The following is a 21912-nucleotide window of genomic DNA, read 5'->3' as shown; positions in this document are numbered from 1 at the left end:
ATGACCTGTAATAAGATGTATTACTTGTATCCCTGATATGATGTACTAAAAAAGGCACAACATCACTTCTGTGGTACTCTTGCCCGAAATACATAACCTCAATTTATCAAAGACATATCAGAGAAACCCAAATTGAGACCCATTCTACAAAATAACTGACCAGTATTTTTCAAAAGTGTCAATGTCGTGGAAGTCAAAGAAAAAGAAAAACTGAGCAACTGTCACATGTTGGAGGAGACTAAAGACATGACAACTAAATGCAACATGGGAGTCTGGACAAGAAGTAGAAGTGAGTGGGAAAACTGGAGAAATTAATATAAGGATTGTAGATTAGTTAATTTCTTGGTTTCAATAATTTTATATATTTTACATTTACAAATACAATTTCACAAATACAAATGCATTACATTTATAAATACAATTTTGTATTTATATAAAATACAAAAATATATTTTATTATTAGATGTTAATATTAGAAAAGCTGAGTGAAAGATATATGGGAACTGTACAATTTTTGCCACTTTTACTGGAAATCTAACATTCAAAACAAAAGTTAAAAACAATGATATAAAATGGGACATAACTTTAGGTATTAGGAGTACATACATAAATACTTAAAAACTTAAATTTGAAAACGACTAGGAAGGCTATGATATTAATTTTAATTTTAGGCCTATTATAGAGCATTTTAATCCAACATCCACTTTTCTTAATATGCTTTCTTACTACAACACGATCTAGCAGGGCCGATAAGCTAAAAGTGTTTTCCAGTATGCCATTTTTTCCTAAAAGCCTTATGTCTTGCTGTAAACATACACTTCAACATGATAATGGGCATTAAAGAAAAGTTGGAAGGTATATTTTTAGTTTATCATAAGAAAAGTATGTAGGTGACTTACGTGATCTTTAAACTGTTGTTAGATACTAAGTAAATTTATTATAATTATTTTAAAATTTATTAGATATCATCTTTGTTCACTCTGTATTCATCTCATTTTCACATACTGAGATTATTTTCCATATTTGTGTTTATGTATGTGTGCAACTACACGTACACAGGTGCATTATATATAGGTAGGTTCTCTTTTCTCAGGTATGGGGGATTTTAACGACAAATCCTTTGGAGAAAATTGGGAGAGTCCTGTGTGGAGAAATCGAATTCTCTTATCCCTTCTTAAGTTAGTGAAAGATCTTCTTATTTGAGTTTTTAATACTTCAGCCTTAAAATCCAGTTCAGATTCATCTATTGTGCTTTGAGTACTTCACATACAATATCTGTTTTTCCTGAATTGGAGTAGTAGCTTGATGACACTACCATAGGTACAATTTTAAATGAAGCAGAAGCAGATTTTTTTGGGTGTTTCTTATACTTGGAGTTAGGTTCTTTACTGACAGTAATATACAGACAAAACTAAATAGACGATCTAGATAAAACTCATGTAGGTTCATATGAATGACAGGGTTCAACAGGGAAGAGAGGAATATTCAGTCACTTAAAAAAAAACTTTCCAGAGAGAAAATGGGAATCATTGCTACTACTAGCAGGAGGTGCTGCTACCCAGTATTAGTTGTTTCTATTCCTTTTGAGTTCCTGTGTTTTATAGCTAGGATACTGTTAAAAAAAAAAGAAAGAAAGAAAGAAAGAAAGAAAGCTGATAAGATACCAAACATTTCACACTGAAATTTGAACTGAGCAACAGCTTAAAATAGTTGGTTTTAATTTTGAAGAGTTATGTAGTGAGATGTTTTCATTTTATCTAGAAAGGAAAAAAAAAATAGAATCTCCATGAACAGAAGCATGTTGCTTATGTCTCTGAGAGATTGTGAGGTTCAAACACATGACAAATTGTTCATTACCCCTTTGAACACTTAGATATTTGATGAACTGTTGGGCTCTTGAAAGTGTAGCTTACCCAGCTCAAGGAGTTATTTTTCGTATATCTAAGTTTCAGAAAGGCATTCGGTATCCTAACAAGGGCATTTTGCTTAAACTGAAGAGTTGTGTTAGCTATGGCAACACAGCGACTTAAAACATTTCTTAATTAACATTACCTATGACTTTAAATAGGTTTGGACGCTCTTTCATAGCCCTTATCACTCTGTGTTGAAATGGCTTGTTTGCTTGTCCACCTTCTCAATAGTATCCATGTTCTCAGATTGTATTTCAGAGCAGATACTGAATTTTGTGCACCATGGTATCTCCATGATCTAGCTGTGGGCTCAGCATTACGAAATGGGGTCCAATAATTACCTGATGAATGAATGAATGAGTGAATAAAACTGATGCTCTGATATAGATTTTAATTTGAAAAGAAGGCAAAGGAAAATAGCGAGAGCCATGTCATTTGGCATAACCTTCTAGATTCTGACTTTACATCAGAGGTGACCCATTTCTTTATCATGGGAACCTTTTTCTCAAAATGGCTCCAAGTGCTTAGGAGTCCTTTCAAGTTTCTGCTTAGGCCCATCTCTTTGCCAGTTGTTTGTGACATACCTGTTGTAGACAGGTGCCTTAATTAACCTTCACCAACTCTTCCGCTTTGTTTAAAGGTTATGAGGTAAAATATGACAACTCAGATAAAGTCTAAAACCAATGCCAAATCATCATCAAAAGCAAGAGTGTCTACAACCAGTCTGCAAAGTTTGCCAGTTACTCCCGTTCAACACATCATCCTGTATTAAACAGTAAGAGTCTCACAATGAGATGTGTCTTGCCCATTTGCAGTCTTAAATAAGGGCATATAATCAAACAATAATATCTTTTGTTGTTCTGTCTGCACATTTTCTTCTCTTATTATTATTATAAGAGTGACTCTCTGCTATGGAACATGACGCTAGGTTAAGACAGGTTTTTAGCAGTATAATTAAGGCAGTATAATAACAAGGCCTGGATGTAGACAGGTCAGAGCATTTCCTATAATATCACCTTTAAAAAAGTTTTTTCCAGTATGATAAAACACTTTTTCTCTAAATGATAAAAATGGCATAAAAATAGTATAGAAAATTTAGAAGACAGTAAAAAAAAAAAAAGAATAAAAATCCCACCCCCTTGATACAACATATTTGAGAAATCGCATCCAGTTTTTTTATATACATATTTTTACATAATTGTATTCACAATAAAACACACTTCACATTGTGCCATTCTTACTTAACATTGCATCATTCATGTTTTCCATGTTGTCATGTTCACACACATAATTTATAGCTTCAGAAAGAATATATACTTGTTAGCCAGCTCTGGAAGGACATTATATACCCCAATGAATAAGAGAGCTTTTGTAGGTTTTTTTGTTTTGTTTTGAAAACCTATAAATTTACTGCTATAATGATTTAGGGTTGAGTTAACTCGTTACATGTAGTATGTGAAAGTAGTTACTTGCACATAAATATAATAATATAATAAATATATATAAATAATAAATATAATAATTCGGTTGAAGGTATCCTCAGCTCTTTCTTTTAGTTAACACAATCACCGGAATTTCTCTTCCCCTCCCCCACCTGGGGGCTGTGAAGGAATCATTACATTTTATTACTCCCTTTGTGAAGTGAAATGAAAAATATTAAAGAGCTTAAACGACTTTTCTAGTTTTAAAACAAGCGTTAGCCACAGCATAGCACTCTTGATTCTTCTTGTAGACTGTGGTACTATGGTTTTGGCTGCCTAGCATCTTTTCTCCCAATTTCCTTCTTGTAACAGGGTTTCATTCCTCCCTGGCCTGGTCAATCATTGAACCCATTCGTTTGGATAAGGTATTTAATCCAGAAGTGAGAACATTCAAGCAATTATAATTCTTCCCTGGGATTAATATATGGAAGGTGGGGTTGCCAGCTAGGAAGATGTCAGGTTGGTGCTACTAGCAGCTATATTTCCTGACACCTGGGAGAAGGTGTGTCTCCCCTTAAAAGGAACAAAGCTGAACAGAGATGAGAAGTGAAGAGAGAGACAGAGAGCAAAAGCACTAAGGTCCTGGTTCCTAGAGTTATTCCTTTGGTTCTGTGAATTACCCTGGTGTCTTTTCTGCCACGATGAGGCAATAAACTTCAATTTATTTAAGCTAGGTTTAATTGTGTTTTTATAACTTGCAGCTAGAAAAGTCCTAACTAATTCAGTTCCTGTAACTGCAGATAAGACGTTTATCAACCACCAGTGAAGAGCACCCTCAGTAGATATAGTTATAAGACTCAGTTCCCAATAATAACATAAAGCTTTGAAAGTGAGGCAACATACATATTCTGCCCACTTTGGCAGAATAATTTGGAAATTTAGCATTTTAATTTCTTTTGAAAACCAATTAATATTCAAAGTATCTAGGCCCACTATAATCAATAATGTAGATACTTGCCAAAGGGTCGTTCCATACGCCTGTAGTTCATGTGAGGGAGTCCTAGCCTAAAATACAGGAGGTTGGGATCAGAGAGTGAGAAAAAGGCAAGGACTTAGTCCTGGATTGGCCATGATTTCTTAGGAATTATACAAAATGGAGGAAAGAGAAATTGAGAAATATAAGGAGGAATGGCTGCCACATTTCTGTACCCTTTAAAAAAATCTTTGTAAACCTCAGGTTCGATTGCTTGTAGTTGTCTCCAGTTCCATTGTTTTTAAAGTGAAAACTATTAACAGATGAATGGAAAAACTCTGGGGCATAAGCTGGCTACCTCAGTGTTTTAACTGTGTTAACATTCTACTTAGATTGATTGAATTAATCATAATTAATTCTGTTGATGAAGGCTGGGAGGGAGGTGGACTGACTTCATAAAAAGGCCAGAATTTATTGTATTATTGACATATAAATTATATAATTTTGAAGGCATCTCCAAAGCCAAAATTTTTCTCTTACAGGCATTTTTTAAAAAAGAAAATATTTACATTTAGAAATTAGCATTCTAAAAAACATATTAACATTCTATCAGAGAAAAATGAAATTCAGAGAAAATGCCTTAGTATTTTAATTTTAATAAAGTTCATATTAATTATGATAGCTGTATATTTTCTATAATATAGTAACATAAAATCTAGATTAGAGACTTGAAAATATTCTTATGACAGAACAGTTTTGTGAGAAAAGTGATTTTATTAGAGCAAACAAAAAGGCTGTTAAAGTCATGCACTAATATTTTAAGTAATTGTGTGATTATCCTTTTAGTAACATATGGATTCCCTAGCACTTTTGTTTTATAAGCTCATTCTTAAAAATTCCAGTGGCTTGTTTTCTTGTATTTTCCTTAATTGTGGTGATTTTAAACAGATCTTCAGTTTTAAAGCTGCCAGTTGTTCTAATATAGATGCATAAATATATTTTCTCTAGTTGGCTATTTATTACAAAGACAGCTTGTTTGTGGGTACTGTCAAGACATCTGCATTTTATTGAATTTAATTTTTAGTAATAAAGACCTCCCACATTATAGATTTTTTCCAGCCTAAATTAGCCTGTGTGGGAAGCAAAGGAACCGTCAGTCAGGGAGAAAAAGTGAATACATATGGCACTGATGATTCTGTTTCCCTGGCTACAATGAAGAAAGGGTTGAGCACAGACAGTGCCCTCAACAGATCCCTGGTTCTTTCTCAAAAGCTTGCTAGAACAGAGTTGGTGTCAGTCCCAACCCAGTACCTTTCAGCCACCCCAGTTCATCCATGTGCCATGCACTAAGCCATAGACACTTACTGAAATTTCAGGGGTACATTTGCCTTTGCCTCTTGTCTTGCTCAGTTTCTCTTGCCTGTATGCTGAGTCCCTGGCTCTTGCCATGGTTTTCCACACTGGGGGTTCAGTCTGCTCTTTGAACTTGTTGGATTTTGGTTACCTCAGTCCAATTTTCAGTACTCTCTAAGGACTTTGGTTCAGGTTCCCACACAGGCTCTACGACATGGAGAAATCTAAAAAACACTGCATGTGTCAAAACATTTTATCTTCAGCTTTTTAATGGTGACAAACCAAAATTGATAGTAGCACTTGAATAGGTGATGGATCTTTTTCACTTTTAAAGGTTATATGTAATTTTCCACTGTGTAGAGAACAGACAGGAACTGAAAGATTTTCTTTTGGTTGACACAGAAATACCTGGAACAGTTCATTTCTCTTGGTTCATATTACCCATGGGATAAAGAGGAGGAAACTGGGCATAGTATACTCTTTACTATCAGTGTTACCTCCCTCAGCACAAACAGAAACTTATTATCTTAGCCTCTTGTCAACTCTGAATCTCAGCCAGTGAGAAGATGCTGCTTCTTAAAACACTGCTCTGTTTATGTCCATGTAAAGCTTTTTGGGGAAATTTAAATTTAATTTAACAAGTTTCCTGGTTGCAGAGGGTGCTGCAAATACTGATAAGACTTATCCTTAAAAAACATGAATTTACTGTAGTGGGTAGAATTGTACGCCTTTCCCCCACCTCCCGCTGCCCAAAAAAAAAAAAAAACGAAAAAACGATAAATTCAAGTTTCTAATTCCTGGTACCTGTGAATATGACCTTATTTGGAAATAAGAGTCTTTGCAGATGAAATTAAGATGGGGTCATCCTGGATTAGAGTGAGCCCTAGTTCAATTACTGATGCCCATAAAAGAAAAGGGAAATTTGGACACAGATACATAGGGAGAATGATATGTGATGATGGAGACAAGAGATTTGAGTGAGATATGTTTAAAACCAAGGAAGGCCAAAGATTGCTGGCAACCCCTAGAAGCTCAAAGAGGCAGGGGGAAGGATTCGTTCCTAGATGCTTGAGAAAAAGTATGGCCTACCAGATGCTCTCTGAAGTCTGTTTCACTTGTAATATTTTATGCCTCTAAATCTGTAACATATTCTGATTTTTCTCTAATTGTATGTATATAATTTAAGAAGTTATTAGGTTAAAGGGTAAAAAGTCCCTTAGAGGTTTTAGTGTTTTTTCCTCTTTCTGCCCCCACCCCCCCAAAGGGGAGCAGCGTGTGTCAAACTAGAGAATGTATTTATTCTCCAAGATGAGCTTCATTTGGGGTGCAGCGTTGAAGGGCAAACTCTCTCAGCTTAAACGCTGTTCAAGTCTCTTTCCCTCTGGTAAGCAAGGAAATAAAGTAATAATTAAACACTAATGTCTGTCTATGGACTAATCAACCTAGCAATATAGTGGAACAGAGGAAATTAACGTGGGTCTGAGCGGCCTCCCTAAGCAGGCAGTTTAAATCTCTGAGCCTGTTTCCTTATCAGTAAAATGGCGATAACAATATCATCTTACTGGGTTGTTGAGAGGATGAAATGAAATGAAAATAGAATGCTATATATATTTTTTAAAGCGCCTGGTATCTAGTGTTCCTTAAAAACGTTCTTGCTTACAAAATCCTCGCTTACAGAAAGGATACTAAAAACCTCTGGGGTCCCCCTGCCCATACCCTAGGGTCGTCGGAAACCAAGGACCTGCGACCGCTCACCGGCCAGGCACTGCCCGGGACCCCAACGCGAGCGGCCCGCGCGCCGGGGGAGGAGAGCGGAAGCGGGGCCGGCGGAAGCGCTCGCGCGCTGCTGTCAGCTGCGCCGGAAGTTCCTGTCTGGGCCTGGCGGTAACCTACGGATCCTCGCCGCCTTCACTGCCGCCGTGGTGGGCTCTGCACGTCCGAGCCGTTGCCAGGCTTGTTAGCTGCCAGAAGTCGCCCAGGTTGCGGAGGAGGACGCTAAGAATCGCGGGGGGAAAGACCCGCGGGCGCAGGGCCGCCCAGCCGACATGTCTCTAGTGGCGGAAGCCTTCGTTTCGCAGATCGCAGGTAGCGCGTGGCCGCGGACTGCAGACGCAGGCCAGGGCTGGGGCGGGGCAGCCGCGAAAAGCAGCGTGGGTTTAGGGCTGCAGCTTTCCCCTTGCTTTGTGGGCATTAGATGCTGGACCCAGGCCTACGGATGGAGGCGCGTACGGAGTACCAGCCTCATATCACAGATGAGAAAACTGAGGGGGAGACACTTAGCCAAGGTCACCCTGCAGTGGTAGGAGTCACGTTTGCTTCTCCTGGGCGGTGCTTTGTCCAGCTCACTGTTTGGTCGGGAGAGGCTGGGGTGCGTGGAGGAGGCGGTGGGTTGGGATTGAGGTGGGGGGCGTGGCCAAACATCCCAAGGCTTCTTTGGAAGAGTGGGGGCAGCCTGATCGTGGGACCTAAACTTTAAGGTGATTGTCACTAATGAATAGCCTCTTGTCATTGAGGGGCCACCAAAGTTCTTGTTTCATCTCCAAGCGACACAATACTGCCATTGCTAGGTCTCTAGGATTAATTGAAACATTTTTAAATCTACGTGAACTTTTGAGAAACACCTTTGATTTGATAGACTGAACATTGCTGATGTAAATAGACCTGTACTTTTTTTGTTATTGAGGTTTGTATTTACTGTAGTGAAAGAAATTAAATATTGTTGAGAAAATGAGGAGATTAGACATACGTATTGTAGGTTGATGTGTAATAGTTAATCTTTAAATGGAGTTACTCTTCTTAGCAGTATTTTCAGTATGAGTAGAGACAGCCACCAGGGTGAATAGATACATTTGAAATAAGGTAGTATTTTGGAAATGGAAAATACTGAGTGTATCATAAAATTTGCCAAAATGTTTTTAATTGCCCTGCATTTGTGTGAACATACATTTCTTTTTTTCGTTTTGTCACTTAAAGTAAATACATTGTTTTCTAGGAGAGAGGGAAGCTCCCACTAGATTGCAAACTTCCTGAAAGCAGGGATCATACCAGTTTTGTGCTCCATTGTGCCCTGTGCCCGTCAGTTCGTGCTCAAATATTTATGATTCATTATGAAATAATGAATAATATTGAGATTTAAAACAATTATCTATATTTTACCATTTATTTAAAAAAGTTAAATCATTGATTTATTTTAGATTGCTGCTATGTTAAAAAAATCAACCATTTCACAGTGTATGCTGATATTGGTATACTGTATGCTTGTGTCCCAATGTGTGCTTTCTTTTAAAGAAAAAATTGATGAATGTCTTTTAATAAACTTTTAATAAGTTTGGAATTTTGCTTCAGTTTGTGAAGTTTAAGAATTTCTAGGCATTTTATCTGTCTGCCATCTTAGCTATTTGTAATGATCTGTTACTCTAGGCGGAGGCATTTAAAGATGGATAATTCAATAAATGGTGTTGGGACAACTTCTAGGTCATATGACTGCTAGAATAAATTCCAGATGAATTAAAGATCTACATGGGGAAATGCAAATGGACAGTGAACATACGAAAAGATGCTCTTTGTCACTAAAAGCAGATAACAGTTTTTCTACCTTGTCAGATGGGGAAAAATGAATATGATAATTTGAAGTACTGACAAGGGAATGGGAAAAGTTACCCTCAAATTATTGGTGAGTCTGTAAATTGTTACCACTTTTGGAGAATGTAATATCACTATATTTATTAAAATGCAATCCTTTGACCCAGAAATTCTTCAGGGCATTTATCTGATAGAAATGTAAGGACCAGTATAAAGAAATATACAGAAAAAGGAGAATCATACAGCGATACGAATTGTAGCATTATTTGTAATAGCAAAAACCAGAAATGTCCTCTAATTATATATCAAATTGTGGTATGCCCACATTATTACAGATACTGAAAATGAAGAGGTACACCTATTAAATATATTAGCTTGAAAGCTATGCTTATTTTAAGTCAAAACAACTTATAGAATAATATACATATAGTATGAACCCATTATTAAATAAACCCTATTTAAACATGCATATATAAGCAAAAAATACATAGAAGAATATTCAATTAATTTTAATTAGTGATTTGAGGGTAATAAGGGTAGGGCATTGGTAGAGGGTAGAGGAACCATATTTCTGAACTGTTTGAATTGTTATAGTGAGAATATTTTACTTCTGTAATTTAAGTGATTGTAATTTTAAAAATTTAAAAGGTTTTAGTTTGGCAAGCAGTGAAAAAAAGGGCAGCTAAAATAATAGCTTGTATGAAACCCTATGTTTGACTTGTAAGTGACTTATAAGTGTAACTCAAATCCAACAACTTCAGAATATTCTATTTCTGGCAGTAATATGATTTTGTTGGAAGAGGTCAGTCTTAAAAGATTTGAGATATATACATATATAGTCCTATGATAACTTTTTGTAGTTGAGAGCTCTAATTTTGAATGTATCTAGCACTTTGCTTTTTATTCTTCCTTTCAGTGAGTGTGAGCCAACATACTGTTTGATATTTCTTTTGGAAACATTTAAAGGCATCTTGCCTTTAAGGATATCTGTGATATCCTCGAAAGCCTTTCTTTTTTTTTTAAGCATTTATTTATTTGAGCAAAAGTTGTGGGAGCCAGGGAGACACAGATTTAGGTAGCAACCTAAATTGTGCTCCTCTTGAAAGCCTTTTCCATAAGGACACCTTTTTGGAAGGCTTCTCTGAACTCCGCAGTTTAAGCGAACCGCTTCTGTCTCTGTACTACCAGTGTGTCCCCCACCAAGTTCTCTCAGTTCTTACTCCTTACTGTGACTCAATGACTTATTCCCTCCATCTCCACTGCTTTTCTTGCTTGGATTACTGTAGTAGTCTCTGAATTGGTTTCCCTGCTTCCATTCTGGTATCCGTCCAATACAGTCTCCATATTGCAAGCCTCAGTGGGGTTTTGTTTGTGTTATTTTTATTTTCCTAAAAATGCAAGTGTGACTCCTCTTGTTTTAACATCTTCATTAATTCCCCATTGTCATTAGGTGGAGTGAGGCATATAAGATACAGACTTACTATAAATTACTATAAATTAGTCCAAGTCTATCTCTCTTGCCATTCCTTTCCTTGACCACTTGCCTTTCTAACCTACTTGTAGTGTCTATGTGTTGCCCTCTGCCTGAAATGTCCACTTTGCTTGGATAACTCCTTTTTGTCCTTTAAGGCTCTGGGCACATTTTTACCTGTAAGTCTACCTGACATTTTTCCCTGTCAAATGAGAAAGGCTTATTTTTTTTTTTTAAATATTTTCCTGAAAATATGGCCATTGTAGAAAATGAAAACAATCCAAAAAAAATATAAAGAATAAAGTAAAAATCACCTAAAATCATAACACCCAGATTAAGACTTTAAAATCCTATCATCATTTAAACTTTGGTGAGCAAAGTTATCTCTTTCTCCCTAAAATTATTTTTTAAAAATGACACAGATAACAAAATATGCATACTTTTTTTTAATAACCTGTTTTGTTATATAACATATTGAGATTTCTTTCCATGTCTGAATGGAATTATACATCATCATTTTTAAATGGTTGGATAGTATTTGATTGTAATGAAATCATAATTTATTTCGTCTTATTCTGATGGGTATTTAGGGTGTTGTTTTGATCGGTTCAACCAGAGAAGCAGAAGCAGTAGGATCTCTTGCCTCTGTCTCTATCTCTGTGCGTGCGCGTGCACACACACACACACACAGAGAGAGAGAGAGAGAGAGAGAGAGAGAGAGAGAGAGAGAGAGAGAGAGAGAGAATTGGTTTATGCTGTTGTGGGGCTTGACCAACCAAGTACCAAGTCTACAGGCAGGCAGCCAGCAAGGGGATATCCAGAAGGAAGAGAGAGCACAGGCAGTGCCGTAGGTGCTGCTTGCAGTGTTTGATCTCAGCTGATTAAATCAGGTACACCCAGGGTAATCTGCCTTTTGATTAATGTAAAGTCAGCTGATCAGGGACTTCAATTATGTCAGCAAAATCTCTTCACAGCAGCTCCTAGGTCAGTGTTTGAATAACTGGGAGAAGGTGTTTTGTATGCTACAGAGTGGCTATTGCCTCCCTTCTGTCTTCCCAGTGTCTCCTAGAGAATGTTCCTCCAGGCTCACCCTAATCGGAAGCATAGTGGAAAGGGAATTCTGGAAAATGTAGTTTAGTCTTGCCAAGTTGATGCATCCTAAAGCACAGGTATATATGATTTTTCTCTACATAAACAGTGTTTGCGTAGACATATTTGTGTCTGCTGAGTAGTTCCTTCGGATAAAGGTCTGAAAGTGGACGAGGAATTTGAATTGTTCTTTTAACTTAGTACTATGGAAAGGAATGGTAAATTGTGGTTTTGAAATAGTAATTTAGATCTCTAGATGATGATATGGTAGACTTAGAACTTTAAAAAAAAGGATACAAATAATCCTGGATATTGAATGGTTTTCAAAATCTTTTATAACAGCCTGTGTATTTTAAATTTTGACTTGCCTTTTTTCTTGTGATGGCAAGATATTCCAATATATTACTTGAGTTTCTGTTTAAAAAAGTTTTTTTTTTTTTCAGTTGTCAGTGGGTATGAGTGTATTTAGGGCAGGATTGAGTAGCCGCATTTGCGCTGTGTGACCACATTTGGAGCAGTCACTGAAGCGGAAGGGATGGAGTACTGTGATGGACAGGCCTGACTCACTTGCCCATCCTGTGCCAGGAGTGGTCCAGGCTGCAGGGCTCCGTAGTGCCACCAGATCCATGAAAAAGAAAGAGAGCGAAGTATTGAGCACTAAACAGGAGAAACCTAGAGTGTTATCACCTCCTTCAGCTTGCTTTCACACTGCCCATGGACTCTGGAGTGCAAGTCAGACCTGGGTACTTACTCAACCACTTACTAAATGTGTGACTTTGGGCAAATGACTTGCCTTTTTAAACCTTTTATTTGCAGAATGATGAAGATAATTATAGATTATTTAAAGATGATGAGAAAATATGTAAGATGCTTAAGATTGTGTCTGGCACACTGTAAGCACTCAGTGTTCATTAATATTATTGTTAGCTGTTTACCTATCAGTTTTTCTCTTCTACTGGGTTTTGCCCCTAACTTCCTGTGTGAAGATACAAATCTGGTCAAGTTTTTAAAAGTTATTTATAAATAGAATATGTAATTTATTTCAATATAAAACATCTAAGTTATTACAATGATTAAAATTACTCCTATAACAAATTATTCTGTTTATTTCAAGATTATACATTTCATGAACTCCAGTCATGTTTCTCTTCATTATAAAATTGAATTTTTGTTATAGGTATATACCGGGGGTGCCAAAAAATATATACGCACGACTATTCATCTTTTGTTATCTGTATATTTTGAGTATTACAGTCTTTTTCTTAAAATGTGTATACATTTTTTTGGCACCCTCTCTCTATATATTCTGATTTATTTTCAGTAGAGGCTTGTTCATTAGACATTGCCAAACAGTTTTAGCCTTAAAAACATAACTGATAATTATGTGATTACTGATATTACGAGTAAATGTCCAGTTTTGAGCCCCTGTGCTAGATGATTTATATACATAATCATGAATACTAACTATTGGATCCTGTTAGATAGGTGGTGGTCTTGTCTTAGATGAGGAAATTGAAGCTCCCTTAGTAAGAGAGTATAAAGGTTAGGGACAAGATCATTGGAGTAAGAGAGAAGAACTGAGTTCTAGGCTCGGCTCTGCCTCTTACTTGTTCTATGGTCTTGGGCAGACCCTTCTAGGCCATAGTTTCTTTATTTGTAAAAGGAGTATAATCTATTTTAAATATATATTAAACACCTAGTATAGAGTGGTATGTATTAAATGTTCAATATATGGTAGTTTCTATTATTTTATTACCCAAGAGCCTTTGAGGATGTTATCCCATTACCATTTTGGACAGCAGAAAATGTTCAGTGTCTTTATTTTTATTAACTCACATACCATCTTTTCTGAATGATCTTATTATTTTCCCAGTGCCTTGCTATATTTTAAGCATATTGGTTAATTTCATTGTACTGTCATTATTAATCTTTTGAAATCAGGGCAATATCTGTCTGTTCTTTATTTAGAAACTCAAAGCTATATAAAGGATGAAAAAAGAAGACTTGGAATATTTCATTTATCTCATTGTGAGCATGTGGGTGCTTAATTATTTAAATTTATTAATAACTTCAGTCTAGCAGTAGCATTAATTTATAGTATGATCTGGGAAAGTAGTTTTATGGGTTTCATGAAACCCATATGTAAGCATCCTGAAAGTGAGTATAATCAAAACAGGCATGTTTAAAAATTTTTGTTTTTATATCAGTAATAAAATGTTTCTATTCCATCCTGCTTCCACAGAAATCCTGGGATATCTGTACTTTAAAAGCATTTCACAAGGATTCTAGGGGCACAAAGAAGTGGAAAACATAGGTTAAAAGTCCTTTGTAAAATAGAAGTGATCTGTTGTTCACAAGATTTATTGAGAATGAAGAAAATGATAATCAAGGCTCTTGTATCTGCATGTGTTAATATCTAAGGATGATAATTGCAACAGATAATTGAAAAAAATACAACGCGTTTAATAATTTTGTTCTTAAAAGTAAAGTTACTTTGTTATTTATGCTCAGTATTGTGAGGATTCTCCAATGTTGAGGAAGGCACTGAGGAATTATTGAGAAGTTATTGAACTGGCTGTCACATTTTAGAGAACCTTTTTAAATTCATATTAGTTACATGAATAGTCTCGTACTGTAGTGCTTATCAAGCTGGCACATGTGAAGTAGATATTGAAGGGGCAGATGGAGAAGCCAAGCATGGTTATCCTTCATAGTAGAGGCAAAGTGCAATTTATTGACAGCAGTGTGGCCTAGTTTATCATGCTTGTATTCATGAATAGGTTGGAAGCCAAATTCTTAGAGGCAGTGTTTTGTTGCCTTTTAGAAAACTTTGATAATGATGTTATGATCACTTGAAAGGCTTGTTTCAGATCTTGAAATAGTCCATAGTTAAACATAATGTGAGTTTTTATTTTCTTACATGCTTTATTAACATCTTATACTCCGAAATTACATGATTTTTAGTTTTTAACTTAAGAGATTTTGGTGATGGGTGCCCCATAAAATTTGTCAGTCTCGTTTCTGGAAGACATTTGAGTTATTAACGTTAGCTCAAGCTTTCCATATTTGAGTGAAAATTCAAAGAAAACATCATCAAACTTCTTAACATTTTTCAAACATTTTTGAAATTTCTTGATAACTAGTTATCAGACGGATTGAAGATATCAAATGGAGATGAGATATTAAATTCAGGCTCTCATTTTTTGTTCAAAGACAGACATTACAATATTCAGCAAATCCAGCTCCAGACATTTATATGTAGAAGTATTTGCCTTGCCAGTAAGAGAAATGCACGTTTTAATTTTTTAATGCTTTGTAAATGATCCTCTATTCTTGAACACTTTTCTTATTTTTGTATGCTCTATAAATGAATCATGGTTTTGAACTTTTCTACATCAGTAATAAAAATGAAATTTGATTGGCTAGTAATAAAGAAGATGCTTTTCATAAAAAAAATCATTTTACATGGCAGTTCCCATTAACTAACTGCTTTAGCAAAATAGAACCATAAAAGGCATTTCATTGTGCTTATACATTTAGCTATGTTTTTGTGCTGATTGTATATTTTTATCTCTAAGAACTTTTGTAAACCAAAGAAGTTTCTTCATGACTTAACCTGCCTTTGGATTTAAAAAAAGACTTTTGTGGTCTATAGTTGTGTATATTTATCCCAGTGAATACAGTGTCCTTAGATATTATAATAGAATTTTCTCCTCATGTCATATTTCATGACCTGGTCAAACTTAGAGCCCTGACTAGAACCTCATACAAATAAATTGTATCATTTGTTAGACAGGAAGAGACCACCATTACTCCCGCATTTATTTCTGTAAGGTAACATTGGCAGGTGATCCTTTAATGATGCTTTAATGAGGCCTTTTATTGACCTTCTTTTCTTTTGATTATTAGCCTTTATGTTATAGGAAAATGTTTTGGAATCATGAATTATAAGTACTATTCCTAATTTTCTTATTTTATAAATTTAAAAAAGATACATCAATAAGAAATATGGTAAAAAGAAAAATTACTGTATGTTTTTCATTAGACACTTATTGTTATTTTTATTATTGATCAATTTAACATTCTGGTTTGGCTAGTGAATAAGAACTAGTTATGTAAGTTATCTATGTAAGTGGTAATTAATATTTATTCTTTAGTTGAGATTGTGAATTATTCTTGATGTATTTTCTCCTAAAACATATTTCTCCTTCTTACCATATACTTGTACTGATTTTCCCATAGTGTCATTTAGTGGCTGTTGGGGAAGGTAAAATAATTTTAATATAAATATTCAGAAAGGAAGATATGTTTTAGAAATCATAGAGTGCAGTTTAAAGACAGATATAAAATAAACTTACACGCATTGAAACACATAATTTCAGTACAAAGTGGTGAATTCTGTAATAGAAATGCTAATTTAGGATGTCTTTACCAAGCATTTTACCTTCCTTCTCTCAAACTGAATTAAGGGTGTTAGATTTTTAGTGAACAACTCCTCTTCCTGCCCCCCACCTTCTGTCTGTCACACTTGTGATTAATTTTTGGACCTAGTTCAGATTTCATCTCCTCTTGTGAATTCTTCCCTGTCTTCCTTAGGCAGATTTTATTTCTTCAAGAGGATTCCTGTAGTGCTTTAGATGCACTTCTGGTCTGATGCTTATATTCATAATTATTGATTGAGTACATTCTGTGAGCGAGAGACTGTATGTGGCTCTTACATAATTTATCCAAGTTTATTCTCCCAACAACCTTACAAAGTAGGTAATGTTTGTCCTTTTTACAGATGAGGTAATTGAGGCAAGAAGAGGTCAAGCAACTTGGCCAACCTCACTCAGACGATAAGTTGTAGAGTTGGGAGGGGAACCCAGATATGTCTGTGTTCCAGACCTATGATTTGCCCAGCACCACCTGTATTCACTTACTGTATTGTAAACGGTCGTGTATCTGTCCCCTTTTATTCTCAAACTCCATGTCCCCAGCTCTGTGTCCCTCACCCATTCAACAAAATTAGATTCTAGAAAGCAATGACAGTTTTATCTTCATCTTTATCTTTTTATTATAGCCTCTGGTACATTTTGGAAGTTTAATAATGTGTGTGTTCAGCTAAATGCTGCACATATTTTTTTTTTCCTTCGTCTCTGAGGATTTTCTACCCTGGCTCCTATTCATGAAGGGATTCTGTGATGGTTATGTTATGTTATCTTATTTCTTGTGGGTAGTGTTTTTTGTTTTTTTGTGTTTGTTTTGGTTCTGGGGCATCTTGCAGTTCTGCCAAGATTTCAGGAGGTCAAATCCTTTGTAGGGAATCCTCTGTTTCATGGCTAGCTGGGAGGAGTTAGGGAGGGGTTCTTTGGTTACCTTGCTTAATGGGGGACAGTATGTGTAAAGTACTTAGAATAATGAGTACATAGTAGATACTTAAAAAAACAATAGATGCTGTTATTACAGTGATTGTGTTTGGCTTAGAGTAGTGGGGAGAGTTGCTCCTTAGTTTGAGGGAAATCTATTTTCGGTTTTCCAGGATTAGATTTAGAGAACCATGAAACCTTTGAAGGTTAACATTGTTACATTGCTGAGGTCTGATACTTGCCTGGGGCTGTTTGTCTTTTCTCTGGTTTTTGGCCAGAAATTGCACTTTTAATCTTAACTAGCTGTTTTTGTATAGTTCTGCTAGTGATCTCATATTCATCTCTGTTTCTGAGAAAAACTCAGACATGGTGTTCGTGTTTCCTCTTTTGTGAATTTCAGATTGCCATTTTTTAAAAATTCAAATTTTAAGTCCTAGCCACAAGGTTCATATCTATTCATAATCACATGTAATTGGCCTACTTTTTATTGGAAGTTAATGAAAAATGGTTGTTCATTTTTATAATGGGACAAAGTCTAAACACAAGCATTTGAGAAAATGATACGTACATACTAAGAAAGAATGGACGGTTTTAAATTTAACTTGTATTCACTTTACCCTCAGTTATTGGCTTGATGATGATGTGAATTTGTTTTCTGGACCCTTGTTAACTTCGAGAAGTTTGTCATTTTTAGGAAACTGATCCTTGAATACCATTTTGAAATTCATCTCTAGTTTTACATAGATACGTTTAGATGGTTCATGTTCAGGTCTCATTATTACTAACTTAATTTTACTTTCCTTATTGATTATATCTAATGGAGAAACTATCATTAGCCACTTTGGTTCCAAAATAAGTGAAGCCTCAGTTCATTAATCCCAAAGGGCTTGTTCTGGAACAGTATAAAGTTACCCCATGTTACTAAGGTATGCTGTAAAACATGGCTTTAAGCCATATCCACAAATACTTAAGTAGAATAAGATGGGCAAAATATTCTTGAATGAAATTAATCTACACAGATCCTCACTACCACATTCTTTGAGGCAAATCAGTGGAAGAGGTGAAAAGAACTTAATCTTATTTCAAGCGCATTCTGCGTCCCCGGGATGGCCTTGTTTTGTGGTGTTCACAGTCTGTCTGCAGCAGATTTACCGGGAGTGCTTGTGGCAAGTTTGGCTTCTTGGTCCTGATCTCTGTAGTATCATCATTTCTGAGTTTTGGGTTTGGAAGAAATACACCATTTTATGAAGTTCCTCTGGGGATTCTTTTACACTGAGGGTTGAACCACTGTTGTAGGATGATTATAATTGCTTTAATTTTAATAATTCATTATTACCTAAGAATGTTTATTGTGGGCTCTGTAAGAGGTTAGCTAATACAGGTGTGTGTTCACTGACTACCAGACTACCTGGGTTCAAACCCTGGCTCTTGTCACTTACTAGTAGTGTGACTTTGGGCAAATTACTTACGCTTGTGCCTCAGTTTTATTGTTAAATAGGGATAATAATAATAGTGTCTACCTTGTACAGTTGTGAGATAATTAATATGTCAGGTACTTAAGTGCACAATACATGCAGTGTGTTAATATTTTCTATTTACCTCAGCTTTACTGAGATACAATTTACATACCCTTTTAAGTGTACAAGTCAAGGATTTTTAAAGTATTATTTACAGTTCTAATTCTTACCACAGATTAATTGTAGAATATTTCCACCGTTTCAAAAAGAAATCCCTTGCCCATTTGCAGTCACTTTCCATTCCCAGCTTAAGTCAATCACTCATCTACTTTCTGTCTCTATAGATTTTCCTGTTCTGAACATTTCATATAAATAGAATCATACAATATGTTTTCTTCGGTGTCTTGGTTTTTTTCCTGGGCATAATACTTTTGACGTTCATCTGTGTTGTAGCATGTATCAATGCTTGGTTCCTTTTTATTGCCGAATAGTATTATATGGCTATATCACATTTGGTTTCTTCATTCACCAGTTCATGTTTTTTTGGGGTTGTTTCCACTTTTTGACTATTGTGAATAATGCTGCTGTGAACATTCATGTACAAGGCTTTGTGTAGATATGTTTTTTATGGTAATTCTGTGCTTAACATTTTGAAAAACTACTAAATGGTTTATATTTCTACCAGCAATGTGTGAGAGTTCCAACTTTTCCACATCCTATTTTGTCTGTCTTGCTGACTATAGCCGTTCTAGTGGATGTGAAGCGGTATCTTGTGATTTTGATTTGTATTTCCCTAGTGACTAATGATATTATCTTTTCGTGTGCTTGTTGGCCATTCATGTATCTCCTTTGCAGAAGTGTCTATTCAAATCCTATGCCCATGAAATATTTTTGGGTTCTTTGCCTTTTTTATTATTGATTTGTAAAAGTTCTTTATATATTCTGGTTGTCAGCTTTATGAGTCTTCAGGAATCTTAACTGCCATCACCGTCATCACCATCACCATCACCATCACCATCAGCTGCCTGGATAGAAGTCCAGGTAGTGTTTGACCAGAAAAAGATATATTCTCATAATTCTCTAGTTTCATTTGGGCTCCAGTGTTGGTTGTGAGGGGAGATTCTGCCCTCTACTAGATTTCTTGAATTTTCCGTCTCTTTTGCTTTCTGTCCTCTGCTTCCCAAATGGCAGGATATTAGCATCCATTTGCCTTCGATTTTAATTCTACTATATCATTCATTCATGGCCTTCACTTTGGGTCATTTTAATTTTTTGTTTACCACTTTGTTATAAATAAATGTGTGGTTGAAGATATTGAAGAGGGATTTGTGGGATATGATTTATTTATCATGGGCTCAGTGAGTTGACATTCATTTGGCATATGGAGGATGTTCACTGTTGTATGTAATTTTTTCTTAGTTTTATGTAATATGTCGACCAAACAGAATTAAACCTTGTTATGAATCTATCATAGAATCTTTATTTTCATAGTCATATAGACTCCAGTATTTGCCAGTTTTTAACTTGAAATATTATAAAGGCAACAGATATGGACATAGGCCACATGGTGCTGCTCAAATCTAAGTGCTTTAAAGGCAGTTACTTGATTTTTTTTTATAATTCCATCTTTAGTTCTTAGAATGGGGTCTGGCACCTTCTGTGGGGGCAAAATACATATACATTCTGGGAGTATTTATTAAATGAATGATAAAGCAGATTTGTAGAATGTGGCTAAATTTACTTTCTAAAATGAGAGCTATGTACAAATTAGTATACATATTTATATACAACAAGCAATAAATAACATACAGTGAATTCTGATGACAGTCAACAAGTTTCTTCTTGGTAAGGAGTGATGATAACTTGTAGCCAAGGAAGTAGTTCAGTGTGACTCTTCTTCCAGAGTCTGGGAATCCCTTTGTATTTGTGTCTGACACTTCTCCAGTCTGTCCTAGAATGTCTACTTGTTGCTTTGGGGTGCTTATTTCAATCTAAGGTAGTCTTTAGTCTTTGTATCTGTGCTTGCTTGCAGTATATTTTTTAAGTAACTGCTATGACCTGAATTTTTGTGTCCTCCCCCCCGCCCCAAATTCATGTACTGAAATCCTATTCCCCAAGGTAGGGCCATTAGGAGGTGCTTAAGTCATGAAGGCAGAGCCCTCACGATTGGGATTAGTGCTCATATGAAAGGCTCCGGAGGGCTCCCTTGCCCCTTCCACCGTGTGAGGACACAGTGAGAAGTCAGCAGTGACCTAGAATAGGACTTTCACGAGAATTTGATTAGGCTGGCATCCTGATCTTGGACTTCCAGCCTTCTAACTGTGAGAAATAAATTTCTGTTGTTTATAAGTCACCCAATCTGTGGTATTTTGTTACAGCAGCCAAATGGACTAAGACAGTAGCCTTACCACTAATGTTACAAAATGTTACCTGCCAGATTTTTAGGTTTATGGAAATGACAGCGTTACACTGTGCTTCTCCGTTTTCCACCGTGAGCCACTTCTGACATGAACATCCATCTCTGACTGTTGAGGTGATAGCAGATTGGTTTTAAACTCCTTCTGTGGGAAGAGTCACTTCCTGCTTACACGTCCTGTGTAATACCATTAAACATTCCCTGTGAAGCAGTAGCTAGGGGCATCATTTAATCATTTCACTATCAGTGTTTTTTGGTATATAGTGTTATTTTTGATTTGTACTGTATTTGCAGGTTGAATTGCTGTTGAATCTAATATATAGCTCTTAAAATTCTAGATTTGATAAAGTCACATGTCATCATATTTTAAGTCCAAATATCTTCAAAATCTATTTTAAATGAAGCCTTCAGATCATGACTGCCTAAAACTTGATAGGTTTTAAAACTAATGTCTGTATTGGTATCACCGAGATCATCAGTATAGTATTTATGTCAAACTAGTAAATTTATTTCCTTCTTTTGTCTGCGTCTTGCAGTAACTTGTCCATGTTTAGGAACTGCCAAATGCTTTTTGAGCATTTTGTTATATTACTTTTTGCATTTACACCTTTGGCAGAAAGCCATCCAATCTTGGAGATAACACTACACATGTTTCTTACTCCTTTTGTATAACACTGTCTACATCGTCTTTGGAAGCTGAAGGCATGACATCTGTGAGCTTTTGGAATCAAGTTGCCTAAGGATAAACTGGGTTTGACTTCATTAGTGCACAAATGATAGGTTTGTGTACAGTTATTATAGCATTAATCAATTTGATGGATTGGAAATATGACAGTATTGAAGCAGCATATAATATTAGTGCCTATTATTCTACAAATTATATCTTCACCTA

The 21912-nt window shown here is 35.8% G+C and overlaps 1 protein-coding gene across 1 annotated transcript in view; it reads left to right on the top strand.

The window, feature by feature from the left end:
• Nucleotides 1-7509: 7509 nt before the first annotated feature.
• Nucleotides 7510-21912, top strand: part of MTX2 (metaxin 2) — a 54910-nt gene continuing 40507 nt past the window's right edge. Inside the window, exon 1 of the mRNA XM_033112865.1 lies at nucleotides 7510-7742. Coding sequence (XP_032968756.1) covers nucleotides 7703-7742 — 40 coding nt within the window. The 5' untranslated portion in view covers nucleotides 7510-7702. The remainder of the gene's footprint in view (nucleotides 7743-21912) is intronic.

This window comes from Rhinolophus ferrumequinum, chromosome 8, assembly GCF_004115265.2.
Source record: "Rhinolophus ferrumequinum isolate MPI-CBG mRhiFer1 chromosome 8, mRhiFer1_v1.p, whole genome shotgun sequence".
Taxonomy (NCBI): domain Eukaryota; kingdom Metazoa; phylum Chordata; class Mammalia; order Chiroptera; family Rhinolophidae; genus Rhinolophus; species Rhinolophus ferrumequinum.
The sequence above is the reverse complement of the archived record's forward strand: the minus strand, read 5'-3'. Positions and strand labels throughout refer to the sequence as shown.